The sequence below is a fragment of the Centroberyx affinis genome, unplaced genomic scaffold, assembly GCF_046629955.1.
Source record: "Centroberyx affinis isolate AG114_WGS23_722 - 3 ecotype Tasmania unplaced genomic scaffold, CSIRO-AGI_Caff_v1 ptg000363l_1, whole genome shotgun sequence".
In the NCBI taxonomy this organism is placed as follows: domain Eukaryota; kingdom Metazoa; phylum Chordata; class Actinopteri; order Beryciformes; family Berycidae; genus Centroberyx; species Centroberyx affinis.
In genome coordinates, this window is record NW_027279034.1 from 89,532 (window position 1) to 105,000 (window position 15,469).

The 15,469-nt window shown below is 42.7% G+C and overlaps 1 protein-coding gene across 3 annotated transcripts in view; it reads right to left on the reverse strand.

The window, feature by feature from the left end:
- Positions 1 to 4,035: 4,035 nt before the first annotated feature.
- dnm1a (dynamin 1a) overlaps positions 4,036 to 15,469 on the reverse strand; it is a 53,070-nt gene continuing 41,636 nt past the window's right edge. For 2 of the 3 annotated variants that reach the window (XM_071515661.1, XM_071515659.1), the window contains 7 exons: positions 9,232 to 9,341; positions 8,713 to 8,824; positions 8,264 to 8,278; positions 7,436 to 7,603; positions 6,689 to 6,930; positions 6,385 to 6,588; positions 4,036 to 4,066 (listed from right to left, as the gene is read on the reverse strand). In XM_071515661.1, the coding sequence (XP_071371762.1) occupies positions 4,036 to 4,066; positions 6,385 to 6,588; positions 6,689 to 6,930; positions 7,436 to 7,603; positions 8,264 to 8,278; positions 8,713 to 8,824; positions 9,232 to 9,341 (882 nt within the window). Of the gene's footprint in view, positions 4,067 to 5,244; positions 5,267 to 6,384; positions 6,589 to 6,688; positions 6,931 to 7,435; positions 7,604 to 8,263; positions 8,279 to 8,712; positions 8,825 to 9,231; positions 9,342 to 15,469 lie in introns of those variants that run through there. The other variant, XM_071515660.1, reaches the window with a different exon arrangement.

The window sequence follows — 15,469 nt, forward strand, 5'->3', positions numbered from 1 at the left end:
TGCAGACTGGCTGTGATTTAATACAAAGATTGACTAAAAGAGTAAATATTCTATTTATTTGGAATAAGTAAGTATTTCAACTAATCAGTTTTAATGTAACGTTGAAGTTGGAGGGTAATGAAGGATCATTCAGAGAACCGATTGATAGAGTGCAGCTTCTGACAGGAACTTTCTGATGTGATTTTTCTTTTTCTTTTTTTTTTCTCTTGAGTAAGACTTTTCTTCCCTTCTCCTGAATAAAACTGATTGAGCAACTTAAACTGTGTGGTGATACCTAACACTTTAGACACCAGTAATGTCTTTCTATAGGCTACTCTTTTTAGTATATGTGTACCAATGTTGTTGTTGCATACATTTTATAAAAGAAAATTGCAGACAAACCTCTTAAAAAAGATAGTGTTTTTGCATAGTTATGCACATTATTACAAGAATGCCTAATAATGTGCATATCATTTGTCATCTATTTAATACTCATTTCCACACTGGTGAATAGTTTTTTGATGATTTCAACAAAGGAAACTAGCAGACCAAATTTGTAACAAACAACTTTTTTTGTTTAAAGTTGATCTGAAATGTCGTGTTTCACCCCCTGAACAGACCCTAAGTAACTTCCATGTTAATATTTACCCATAAGAAAAAAGGGGGAATTGCACACCAAAAAAGAGGGAAAAAATCTCAAAATGTCAGAACAAAAGCTCCATGCATCTCAATTCTTATCTACATTTATTCACACCTCTTTGGAGTCTATATGGATGGTGTCATTTCATGTTTCACCTGTTCTGATGAAGGTCTGGTACCGAAAGCTCAACCAATAAACTGGTGTGTTTTTACATAGCGGTGTTGCATGGAGCGTTTGTTCTGACATAACATTTACCGCCATGAATAAGAGAGAAGAGAAACCCCAGCTCAGTACACTGAAATTTTTAATGTGTTGACAAAGCACAGCGGTCCTGCAGGGTAAAGTACACACATTCACACTGTCCCTCTCCTCATTTCTCCGCTACACACACACAGTCGAAGGGACAAAACAAAAAAATAAATAAAATCCGCCTCTCCCCTACATGCTTAAGTATCAAACAGCCTGTCAACTCCCACATACATCACTTTATTCTTTTTTTTGTCATTTTTTAAAATATTGTTTCCTTATACACATACTCATCATTTATCCATAATAATTTAATATTCAGTAAATTCATACATTGTAGACTAAATTCTCTAGACAGTGGAAGTATAAGTCCCATAAGATGCACCACACATATACATAATAACACATTAAGATATGTCCAGAATAAACTATTTACTCTTAAATAATAATTAGAATATGCTTTGTTGTGTTTGTGTTGCAGTCGTGGATTACTAAGATTCAAAAGGGCCGTTGAAGTGTTGCAGGTTGGGTTTCAGGGGGTTTCGAAATGGGTAGAATGACATAAATCGAGGTACAGAGAGAGATATGGGGGTGTTTTTCTGGCTGGTGGATTGGTTATTTTTGGGGTAATGTTACCGTCATCAACAGGGGTCATAATACCACAAACCACACTGACAACAGAGCTCAGTGGCAGAAAAACGTGGAAGATGGGAGGGGTCGACTCACAGCCTCTCAGACAGCAGCATGAGAGTGAAATGGGCGGAGCGTGTCAGCGTTCAGGTAGATTTTATGCATAGACTATCATTGTTTGGGTTTGTTGGTGTTCTCACTCACCCCCGTGACCACTGAGAGAGGAAAGAAAAGGAAAAAAAAAACAGAAAAGGAAGAGAGGACAGATCATAAACCATTGTAAAATCTGAAAGTGTTCCTGTCACCGTAAGTCTTGATGTGTGTTATCCCATCTAAGTTAAGCTAGTTACATAAGAATTCCTGACCAGTCCAAATATTTTTAACTAAAGTAACTTCCCTGTAAAACCATGAGGATTAAAGTCTCAGCGTCTTTCCTAAGGAACCTTATTTCAACCCTCTGAAGAAAGGAAGCTATCTAACAGTCCTGGGGTGCAACTCAAGCGTCAGAGTCTCCTCCTCTCAAGCTAAGCATTTATTTTGAATCTTGTATGACTGATGGACGTCTGTCATTCAGTCGTCCAAGTAGAACATATTGCACTTTCTATTTAAATCCCGCCTCGCTAAGGTAATGCAGTTTCATTAATGAGGAAGTAGGTTGTGGAAAGGTTGAAGAGGAGAGGAGGTGACAGAGAAAAGTTGCCACCGGAGCGGCTCTTTTAGTCACAAATTAGCTTGGGAAACCCTTTTCTTTGTAACCCCATTGCACCAGTATTGCATAGGTCCTGTGGAAGCACAGACAACAGCATGTCTATTGTTTTCATTTTGGGGAGTGGCTGCAAAGACGGTTGCACAGCTGTATGTATGGGATTGCAGTTAGTTGAGCGATTTTGCGGTCCATTCATATACAATTAGACAAGACAAGTAATTACAACACACAGTTCAATTCAAGAGTGGCGGCGAGGCCATCTGGCCGCTACAACTGGGGCAAAGACCCAGAAGGCTCCACAAGATGATCGCTCCTCCCATCCTACTGCAAGGGGAGAAAGAGGAGGAAAAGGAGGATGAAGGGAGGCCCCCCGTCTATCCAGATACTTGGGAGAGAGGAGAGTTTGCAGGTGTCTTCTCATTCGATCCTTTCCCCCCACATTTCGTTCACGCTCTCCTCCCTCCTGGAGCGTTGGTGAGTTGAGTGAGTGAGTGATGGAGGGTCAGTGTGTTTCATAGTTTATGGGCTGGTGTGGGCAGAGGTGGAAAACAAGGACGTTTTTTAGAAGAGAGATCGTAGGAAGACTGTTATGGAAAAAGGGGCGGGGGGTGTGTGTGGGGGGGGTGGGTGTCTTCTAAGAGTCGAATGGCGGCAGCGAGCTCTCGGGGCGAGAGGGCCCAGCGTTGTTTGGTCAGCTGTTTCGTGGAAAAAAGGAGAAATAAGAGAGGAAATAAAGCAAGGCCTTATGTGGGATATGAACAAGTGAAAGATGAAAGAGAGAAACCCCAAAATCATAAAGGAGAGGAGACACCAGTTTGATACATTGCATGAATTACTCATATCTACACATAGCTTGGAATAGCTGGTTAAGAACTGTTCAGTAAATACCACAACATATTGTGACTAAAGGTAAATATTGAGCTGTGTGCAGCACTTGTTTTTTTCTCTTTGGATGTTCAGTTTTTAAGTGCAAAGGCTGTTATCCCTCTATGCTGGACAAAAATGAATGTGTGTAAATGTGTGTCCTCGCCTGCGATTTTGGGGACCGCCGTTATTGATCAAGGTCCTAATACAGGAATGAATAATCAAAAGGAACACAGAGTGTTTAAAAGATGCAGTTATCTCATATTGACCAATCCAGCTTGGCTCGGTAACGCATCACCTCCCTTAAGAGGCTGAACTCAATATAGAAGGAAAATCAACACAAAGCAAGAAGACCGACACCAGATGTTATCAAAGAAAAACATCACAAAACAAATGTTGATGAGAGATAAAATAAGTAAATCAGCAGCCAGGAATACCCATTTGAAATGTAAGGTGTAGTATAATACCTCAGCAAAGTATCCCATGACCCTTTTATTCATGCTAAATATGCAAATGCATACCCGCTTAAGTTTAACAGTAAGCACATACATTTTGCATGTGTTTGCTTGTATGTGTGTGTGTGTGTGTGTATGTGTGTGTGTCGTGTTTCTTATAAATCATTTCATATTCTCTATATAGTTCAAGTAATTTATATTCGGAGGGTACAGTATGTGTGTACATTAATCATGCATGTGTGTGTGAGTGTTTGCGTATTTTGCATTTGTGTGTGAAGTAGAGGTGTAGGGGTGGGGGGGGGGGGGGGGGGGGGCGAGAGAGAGGGGGAGAGAGAGAGAGGGAGGGAGAGACGTGGCTTGTAGTAGGGGAGCAGTATTAGGAGCAGGAGAAGGGAGCCAGCTCAGGCCCGGTGGGGCAGAGAACGGTAGGTAGGTGGCGCTGTTGTCCATGGCCTCTCATCCGGAGTGTCGGGGCGGACGGATGGGACTTGGGAGGGAGGGAGGGGCTCAGAGGTCTAGTGGGTTGGAGAAGGTGGGGGTCTCCGACTGCCATGGACAGACACACAAACAGATACAAAGAGAGGATGGGGATAGGTTAGGATCAGTGTGTTGAAGGTGTTGCATTCTTAGGCAAGGACGCCCCGCTATTTATACTTACACATTGTTATTTAGGGGTACCCATGTGTAGACGTGTGTAAACGCATGCACATGTGCACGCACACAGAATTATATACGTACACGCACAGACAAACTTATACACTTATATCATGAGACAACACATGGAGGAAACCCAGTACGAAACACAACCAACATCACAGAGAAATATCTTCGGCTCATTTAACATGACCGCAATGCAAGTAATGTGGTTGGTGTGCAGTCGAGGCCAAATGAGGGCGGTGCCAATTTCATTTCCAACTGCCATGTTGCTCTAATTACAGTACCATGCAGATTATTACTTTATTTATGAAGCTGTGTCAGTGTAACTCCTATAAGGAATCATATGGTGTTGCTATGCCTGTCAGTGTAATTATATGGTATGGTATGGTAAAAAACTAGCAATAGAAATGCCTTCAAAAGCATAAAACCATAAAAGCAGGCTATTGTTGAGGCCAGCTAAACTCTGCACTGACTGGTCATGTAGACACTGACCGGTCATGTAGACATGTATCATAATTATGACGGACAACACCAGACACTCAGAGACGAAGTTAGGGATGGGTGGGATGTCATGGCATATACATACAACACTGACACAAAACCCACAATAACGTTTGAGCTTTGGACTTTGAAATTTGGGTCTGACTTGCAGTCTGCGGTCTGTCCACGCTGCGGCTGCTGTAGTATGTGTGTGTGTGTGTGTGTGTGTGTGTGTGTGTGTGTGTGTGTTAACTGGGTAATCCTGCTCTTTAAATTTCTCTTTCACAACGTAATGTCCCATTCTGACCTTCTGATACCCCCTGCAATAAACAGACATAAGCTTACAACTACTCCAAAAGGCCTTGATCAAAATCAGCTCACACAGTGACGCAAACACACACACCGTCTGAAGCGGGTGTGTGTTTGCCCATGCAGTGCTCTATTAAGGCAGTGCTCTGAGAAGAGAAAAGAAAAGTGAGAGGGAGGAATAGACATGCGGTGGATGGATGCCTCCTAAGAGGAAGAGAAAGAAGGAGGGTGGTGATGACGATGGTGAGTAGTACCAAACGTACCAGAAACGTTAGTCCTCATTGGTCAGTGATAGTGATTCTGTAAGAGGAACCATAGTCATACGTAGGATAGAGGTGTGGTGAGGAAAAGAGGGATGAAGAGGAGGAGGAGGAGGAGGAAAAGAGGAAAGGAGTGCAAACAAACAGACAGGTTACAGTGCAGGAAGCGACCAACGTCACAAGTGCTCAGCTCTCTCACTCTGGACCAATCGGAATACAGGACATTGTTTTGGAGGGCAAAAATATGACAATATCCAATTCATATCTTAGGAGTGATGTTAAAATATTTGGAGGGGGCGTTTGTGCGTAAGAGCCTCGCCCAGCGACGTGTGTGTCTCCTACAGTAAAAAAGGCAAGCTGCTACCCAGACCCATGACACTGGACACTGAATCAATCCAGATAACAAACGTTAGCTAGCTCACAACCACAGGCAAACACAAGGCAAACATTACTGGTGCAAAGGCAGATAAATGGAGAACAGAAAGGAGGTATAGAACAGAAACGCCTCTTATCCCTCATTCTAGTCATCTATACTGCAAAGGGCTTAGCGATTAAGATGAGGTCAGTGGTGTGAAGGTTTGAGGGACGAGGATAGTGGAGGAGTGTCAGCTGTGCTATTAAAATAAAAGTAGTGTTGATGTGTGGAAGACTTAGGCGTTAGTGATGCTTGAAAGTGTGTTGAAAGTTAGTAGTGGTGGCAGAAAGTGGATGTCTGACGGTTTATTGCCTTATAATCTGTTATTTATTTACTGATCCCAACAAGTCAAAGTGACAGCTTGGGGAGCAGTGATACTTTGCTCAAATGCTTGACTTTGAAAAGACATCCATCAATAAATCCATTGATCATAATAGCATATCATTCTTCCATCTATTTAGGGGTCTCTATCAATCTACTCATCTATTTATCTATCCTATATCACAAGGAGGCTCTCCTCTTTCATTTACCTCTTTCATCCCCTCATCCGGGTGTCTTCACATCCCCCTTAGCAACAGAGAGCATTCACACTTCAGCTTGGATAGCTCATAATAATGTTTGAGTTTATCTCTGGTAAAACCTGATTTGGTTTTTGCTAATGTCGCTGTAAAACCTATTTGAATGTACATTGGTGTCACAAGGGATTGTTTTGAAGTTGAAAGCGCCCTCGTGTGTCCTCTTACCTGGGCACACTGGGGGGTGCGCGGTTGGGCCGGGATGGCACAGTGGGTGGGGCCCCACTGTAGGGGTCCGGGGAAGCCCCTGGGCGAGACGGGACTGGGGGTCCCCCGGCTGGAGGAGGGCCAGGCGGCGGCCCGCGAGAGCCTGGGCGGGCGGGGGGGCCCGGTGGAGCCCTTCGGTTTGGAGTTGGACTGGTGGCTGGAGACCTGGAGGGCAACGGATGTCAAGTCAAGGTTATTTACAGAGCCGCAACTTTCACGTGCTTTTCCTCTGCCCGTCCGTCCCTCCATCCTCGCGGCAACTCACCTTCCACCGGAGCCGCCCCGCTGCACCTGCAGCCAGGAGTCGTCCACAGGCGGCGGCATGGCCGTGCTTATGGTGGTCGTGCTGATGTCACCGATGATGCTGAGGGCCTCTCGCAGGGCGTGGTACATCCGCAGCATCTCGTCGCGGTGCTGGGCCTGCTCCTGGGACTCCTCCATCAGCGTGTTCTGGTCTCCGCACGAGTACAGCTGGGCCAGCAGCTCCGCGTTGATGAAGTCCTTAGTCTGAAGAGAGAGAGGGAGAGGGAGAGAGAGAGAGAGACAGAGACAGAGACAGAGACAGAGAGAGAATGCTTCGTGAGTAAAAATTACAAATCACATTTTTTGTTGTAGGTGTATGGAACATATCCCAGTCTGAAAGAACTGAACGGGCTAATTTAGCATTTTATTAGTTTTTAAAAACATTTTTGGGTTGCCTGCCACAAACAGCCTACATGTCTGAGGGTGTCATGCATGAAATGGTGAGTATTCTGGTGAGAAATGGTGTAAAATTTGTGTGGGAAAGCCTAGTTGGGGCTAAACATGGTCAAATATGTCTAGTGCTGGGTTTCTTAAACTTTTTCAGCCAGACATCCAAACTGACTAAATTTAGCCTTACCATGTCACCATGTCTCATTTAAACTACACTATACTCATACTATTGTCATGTGGGGACCCGTAAGAAACGGGCCTGTGATCCATTTTCCGCCCCAACCGAAGCACTAATGTTTACAACAGACTGACGACTCACATTGTTAATCATGAGATGCATGATGGTCTTGGGCATCAGGTCACGGACGGTCTTGTTGACGATGGCCATGTAGGAGTCAACCAGGTTGCGAATCGTCTCTACCTGCCGCTCCAGTTGAGGGTCCATGCTGTGCATGAAGTCCGAGCCGTTCTCATCCCCACCATCACTCTGTGGAGAGATGAGGAGTGATAGGAGAAACACCAGGGGGAAAGAGAGAGAGAGAAGAGCGACAGAAATAGATAGATAGAGGGCAGGAGGGAACATTTGAGAGAGAAGTTTGACTTGAATGAGTAAGAGTTAAAAAGGGGATTGTCGAAGATAAAAGTGAGCCACCGTAAAATAGAAAGAGAGTGGACACTTGTACAGCAAGAAAACTGATTGCAAACTCATTGCCTTTTGGTCTCAGTGCTTCATCAGCACATTGACTGGCATTGCAAAAAAAAATGTCTCACACTTTTTATTCTAAACTGAAAATACTGAAAAACTGAAAATACTACACACATAATCATCTCACGTCTGTCCTTCAACATGCACACACACATTAACTGTGTGTTTGCATTGAAACAACAAACTTTCTTATCACTTTCTATGTATGATATTTCCTTCTACTTGATTGTTAAAGCCCTTTGTAAACTCTATTTAAACAGTGCTATACAAATACATTATGATTGTTCATATTATTATTACTTCCTGGTCTGCTGTAAATGTTGAATGACTTTTGATGGCCAACGCTAAAGTAAGATCCTACTCAGATTAGGATTAAATCATCCTAAATCAATGGTTTCTTTGGGTGAAGTGCCCCTTAAAAGACAAAGAGGCACGACATACCTTGCCTTCCTTCTCCTAAAAGGTTCCACAGCGATGGAAGACAAAAGACATTGTGAGGGGATAGAAATCATGAGAGAGAGACATAAAAAAAACATTAAAAATAGACATCACAATGATAGTATGAACAACTGATGGACAAACACGATAGATTATTTATTTTTATCATTTTTTTTTAATATATACTGCATATGCCGTAAACAATGCGTACAAAGTAAAGCTTAAGAATGTGTAAGAATGCGTTACCATATGTTTTAAACATCATTATGCGGTCTTACAATTACAGCCTTGAAACTTAAATTAAAATATCCATACTTGGCATCAATTTATCAATCCAATTGCATTTTAGGGGAAAGTATCATGTTATTATACTATATGAATTTCCCATGTACTGCATGTATGGGACAAACACATACAGTATGATGCAGTGTGTGTGTTTGCATGTATCCTACCGTCACCCGTTCAGGATAAACTCCGGCCCGGAGGAAGGAGGCTTTCCACCCATCAACGTCTTCCTGGTTCTCACATGCCAGCTCCAGCTGACGGTAATCCTTATACACATTCCTGCACACACACCACACAAAACACTCAACACAAGACAACTGCGGCAAAGCAAGACAATTAATGTTCTTCCTCATGTTTTTATATGTTATTCTCTTTCCACCCAAACTTTGTCATCTAAATACTTCTTCATACTTTAAGCTATACACTCCATTGCAACTTTAAAATATGCAGATCACTTGTTGGATACTTGTTTCACATGCGAATTTAAGATAGAAATTAATTGTGAGATGTTCAAGTGAGCTATCTACTAATCTACTTGTATGCAAAAGTTTCCTTGTACTTATGGTATTTTATTGTGAAAAATGAATGGGAGTCAATTGTAGATTTTTAAAAATTGAATGGGAGAGACACTGTTTTAATGTGTGATCGTGTGTGTGTGTGTGTGTGTGTGTGTGTGTGTGTATAACCTCTGTTCGGTGTTGAAGAGGGCAAAGATATGCTTGCTGGACATGAAGCCCTTCTCCACATCCCTCAGCTTCAGGTTATCCACCTGCAACATGTACTTCTTCTCCTTCTCCTGCAGGGGGCAAGAGAGAGGCACAGTGGTCACGTATATGAGAGCGAGAGAGAGAGAGGGAGAGAGAGAGAGAGAGAGAGCGAGAGAGAGAGAGAGAGAGAGAGAGAGAGAGAGAGAGAGAGAGAGAGAGAGAGAGAGAGAGAGAGAGAGGCTGGCCAGATGGGAGAGCGAGGCAGGCAGATAGACACAATTAGAAAGGAGAGTGAGATAAAAAGAGATACTAAATGAGAGACAAAAATAGACACAATGGTCAGAGAAAGACAGTTACTGACTTTTTGAATATATTAGATCAAAAATATTATGAAGTGTAAAAGGCCAAAACAATGAACTAACTGTGGAAAACACTGAAGATATTGGGCTGATCAATTTTGTGGAATCCCTACTACTTCTAATTTTACAGTGTGAACTTTCAGAAACAATCAGAGAGAGAATGAGAGAAACAGTAGATGATAAGTATTAAGATTACAAAGAAAAAAAGTAGCTGAGAGAAAACTCAGAGGGAGTAAAAGCACCCATATTAAATTTTATGGCAGACAAAAAAAAAATATGAGGAAAAAGCAGAGGAATGGAGAGACGGATGGGAAAGTTCTAAAGTTCTCGAGTCTGTGGTTTTGATTACAGTTGTGCAGAGTAAAGGAGAGGGGAGAGCAACAAATGAGAAACACACACAAAGGAAGAGAGAGAGAGAGAAGAGAGAGAGAGAGGAACCACGTTCCAACGTAGAAATCTCTTGTACTTGTAAATCTGCACACAGTATATGACATCCAGACATGCAGCTATTTATGAATCAGGGAACCCACTGCAGAGAGAAAAGCTCAAAGCTAGGCAGCTAGGTTTTACGATACACATGCCCCAGCACTCTCTCTGTCTCTCTCTCTCTCTCTCTCACACACACACACACACACACACACACACACACACACACACACACACACACACGTCCTGTGGTCATACTCCTAAAAGCCCACTGTTACAAGAGGGAGATTTTCCACCCAGCATGCATTTGCACATGTGCATGTACAGTGTGTACATGAACATTTTACGAGCATTATACATGAGAAATCAAAAATAGCATTGGTTTAGTTTCTATATATAAATAGACACACACACACACACACACATGCACACACACACACACACACACACACACACACACAGAAATAGAAATAGACACACTCCCCTTTGGTTACAAACAGCACCTTTGAGCCTAGTCTCTAACTAACCTTAAAACCATCTGGCTAGCTAACCGCTAGCCTGCCCTGCCCAACCCAGTGTGTGTGTGTGTGTGTGTGTGCGTGTGTGTGTGTGTGTGTGAGAGAGAGAGAGAGGGGGGGGTTGGTGTGTGTGACCAAGCTCCTTCATCAAAGGATTTACGACCTGTGCAGCCAAATGGTCATATCCCCTAAATGCATGTAAAAAAAACACACACACACACACACACACACACACACACACACACACTCACATACACATTCGGCGGTACCCAGGTGTCCATTATACAAAAGACTAAACAAGTTGCCCCAGACTGCTGAGTGCTGACATCATCATTTATAGTGGCGGTGAGGGCAGAGAAGTCCCCATCATCTCTCTCTCTCTCTCTCTCTCTCTCTCTCTCTCTCTCTCTCTCTCTCTCCCTCCCTCCTTCTCTTGCTCGCTCTCTAATTCACTCAGTATTTCTCCCTCTCTCTCTTTTTCTCGCTCTCTCTTCACATTCCCTTTCTCCCCTCTCTCTCTCTCTCTCCCTGGGAGTGAGCAACCTTCAACTGATTCATACATTTTCCTATCCTCTGGCCAGTAAATCAAGTCAGGGAAGGGGGGCGGCAGGGGAGAGGAGGAGGAGGAGGAGGAAGAGGAGGAGGAGGGTGCACATGATGTGGGGGAAAGTAAGAGTCAACGAGAGAGAAATAAAGCAAGACAATTCAACTCACAAAATGGAGTGAGACAGTAAGATATGGTTAAAAAAAATAAAAGTTAGGAGCAGAGAAGATGGATGTGTGGGAGAAAGAAAGAGGGATTAGGAGTGATGTAGGAGTGTGAGGAGGAGCAGAGAGACAGAGACGAAGTTGGAGAATTGTTGAAAAGTACTGAATCATCCAGACACAACTTACTACACACACACACACACACACACACATGTGGACATGCAAAGGGAGACTGCAGAGCTTTGTGTCAGGGCGGACCCCTTCCTGTCTCTCCTGCCCCTCTCAATTCAATTCAATTCAATTCAATTCAATTCAATTCAATTCAATTCAATTCAATTCAATTCAATTCAATTCAATTCAATTCAGTTCACTGTTCACTAATTGGCATTTATGTTACATATTGGCAAAGCATCTAACAACAGAATTAATCAGAAAAGAGATACCTGTCCCAGTTCTGAGTGAGTGAGTGTGTGTGTGTGTGTGTGTGTGTGTGTGTGTGTGTGTGTGTGTGTGTGTGTGTGTGTGTGTGTGCGTGCGTGCATGCGCATTAGGCGTATCGCAACACCTTGCTAAAGTTGCTGCATATTTTGGCTCTCATACACAGATCCTCCACTTCATAGAGAGAAATGTACATCCCCATCTTGCACTTGTGCTAGGGTGTGTGTGTGTGTGTGTGTGTGTGTGTGTAGGTGTGTTTGGGGAGAGGGGGGACTGAATGCTTCCCCATATGCTCTCATAAAAGCAGCACAGTCAGTTAGCTAGCCAGCAGTACCGGGCAAACGCACAGATTCAGGACATCAAGCACATGTCAAGACACACACACACACACACTCACACACACACACACACACACACATACACCCACGCAGATATAAACACATAAACACATATGCTTATGACAGACAGAATTGTGTGCATATGCAAGATAGTCATACATGAGTGCAGACACACATTTCATTTGACCTTAGTTCTTCGCAGCGCTGCCAAGACATTTAAACTTTCCTCAATGAAAGCCCATTTGTGTTAATCAGCTTCCAAAAGGCACACACACACACACAGGCACACACACACAATCCCATGCAGTGTATTTGGTAGTTAACCTGTACTGTTTGGACCACAGTGTGAGTACTTTCCATGGTTTTGTTTTGCTAGTGAGTAATAGCAGGCTCATTACGAAAGCCAGAGGAAGTTCACTATTGGATTCATAATGATTCCTCTCTCTCTCTCTCTCTCTCTCTCTCTCTCACACACACACACACACATACACACACACACACACACAATTTCAAAATATGGACAAAATATGGCCTGACACACATGTGCAAGTAGACATATGTACGCACAAACACACACACTCAAGGTCTTTGTACAAACCATATCCTATTAACACATTGAAACAAATCGGAGTAGTTTGGTGGGTGAGACCAAAAAGATCGTTGTTTACGGCAACCATGTTGTTTTAAGAGCTGCATGTCTTGATGTGTGTGTGTGTGTGTGTGCATGTGTGTGTGTGTGTCTATGGAGTCCGATAGAAAAGTCCTGGTGACTTGGGCCATGCATCAAAGGGCTGCGGAGAAGCCGCATGGCATCTGGGAGCAATAACGCTGCCTCTAACCCTTCATTACCACAAAGACTGGGCCCTGGGTGGCAGCCAATGGCAATTTTCACAACCCTCCTCCTCACCTCCCTCCCTTCTTTCTTTCCCTCCATTCTTCTACCGTTCCCCTGTTGAGTTCTGTCTTTCTTTAAGCTTTCGGGTTAAAAAAAAACAAAAAAAACAGAGCAATTCCGTAAGTCTTACACGATCGGGACTGGGGAAAGAGGTAAAAGAATGAGACTCTCGCTGGGCTCGAGGCACTTGTGGAACAGCACATTTTAAAGAGCGATCTAACTAAGAGTCTGAGCTGTTTAGCGTCTACACAGCAAAAAGCAGAGAAGAAGAGCAGTCCCACAGATTCAAGGGCCTCCGTGCGAGAAGAGTCGAGTCCAATTAAGTCTAATTTACTCATGAAGTGCTTTAAAACTAACAGGTTTGTCACAAAGTGTGTTATAGAAAAACACAGAGTTGAGAAAAGGAGAATAGGCTAGACTTTGCCAAAGTTAGAATAAAGTATGCCATTTTCTCTTCTTCTTCAACACTAAAAACATATAACAACAAATATTGCCAGGCCTACATAACATCCAAAACCCCCGCTAATGTCGCTTAACTCATGTTTGGGCTGTTAGTAATACAATGTCTTTGAGAAACAGCAGACACAGCACTTAAGGAAACTTCATTTAACTTTACGACTTTTGGACTTCATTTATAGCGAGCCCACATGCTGCCAAAATATAAAACAGGAACAGCAAACAATTTAGCAGAGAGGATTTGCAATTGGGAACAGCTAGATCGGAGCTATTCTGGGACAAAGTGTAAAAAAAAACACGCAATTGTTCAGTGCATGACTCAGCTATAGAGGGTGTGGGATAAGTCGGTGTCGACACACTTGTATACTTCATATTATCATAGAAAGTGTCTCTTGACGACATTGTAGACAAGAACCTCTTGTTTCTGGATCAATTGAAAGCTAGAATTCATGAAAAAAAAAAAACGAATCTGTCCAAGTTTATGGGAATAAAAATTGTGAATTCTGTCTTTCTCACAAAATTAATTTCAATTTATTCTGTTTTTATTTGGCTGGTTGATTGGTATCTCCTTTTAGTTTGTTTGTTTGTTTTGTTTATTGCCCAAATTCTTCAGGCCAAACCCAACTGCCCAAACAGAGTCTGCCCGGTCATTTCTCCTGAGCGAGTGACAGCCTTTTGTGCTCCACTCAGCTCTTCCTGTGGGAATGAGCACAAACAAAAATAAACTCCCTCATGAAAAGGAAACGTGTTTGCCACACAACAACGACACATTCAGTCAGCGGTCCAGTTGAATATAGGTTGGCAGGTCAGTGATACTTTCCTGTTTAGCGTCTAATTGCTAAGCAGTTAATTATTTCCACTGCGTTTACCTCAGTGGAAGGTCAGTGTAACAACCTTGGGGCTCGCCAGGACATGTGATCAATCACTGGTGACCACCGAGGAGCGGGGGGGGGGGGGGGGGGGGGGGGGGGGGTTGGGGGTAGACACATGCTCCCACCCCCCCGGTAACCACATAAACACATGTGAAGATCTCCACACGTCTAGAGAGTGTTGTCTGTAAAGGGGCAAATGCTGTGTTAATGTGTGTGTGTGTGTGTGTGTGAGTGTGTGTGTGTGTGTGTGTGTGTGCATGTGTGGGACTAAACTCTCAGTAAAGACAGTTGCACCACTCATCTGCACAGTCACAGCTTCATGGCGGCATGAAAGGAAGCTGTGGAATATTTAGTTCCCTTAAAAAAAAGTCACGTGTGACATCAAAGCAGATGTGCTTTTTGGACACATGTTGGTTTTCATATATGAGCATGTGAAATTTCTCATTTTTTTCTATGAATTGTCTCTTTGCAAGTAAAATTAGATTTTCACATATATAACAACTATATGTAATGGGAGAAAATGTGAAAAAAAAAAGTCACCTCTGAATTGAAATTTTTACATCTAAAGTAAAAACTGTCACATGTCAGAATACAACGTGAAAACAATTGTTCACATATGAAAACCAACATGTGTCCAAAATGTACATGTGCTTTGAATCAACATGTGGGTTTGTACATGTGACTTTTTTGTAAGGGTTTCTCAACAATAAATGTAGAGTCTATGAATTGTAACATGTACTTATATTGTCCATAGCATTACTAGATGTAGAAAAAGACCTTCTACTTAGAAAATGACTTGCAATGAACACTTTCTTTATTGAACTGAACTGCCAGAATATGAAATTTTTACTTTTAACTTAAAATTGAGCTGAGTTATATGGGCAGGGTGTGTTTGCAATGGGTGCATTTTTATGATCATGATCATTTTTAGGATTTTTATTATCACAATGGTGGACAGTGTGGAGAGGGATATTTTTGCATGTTCTTTATGTACACATTTGTGGTAAATCTAGTGCAGAATAATTATATTAGCTCTGCTTCAAAGGAGGCAGTGAGTCTGCAATGCCTCACACACACATATGAAAAAACTACAAAACACCACACACACACACACACACACACACATTAGTCTCACACTGCAGTATATATAGTGTATGTCAAAGGTCATTAAATACTTTTTATCAGTCCAATGCCTGCTTGGGCCTAA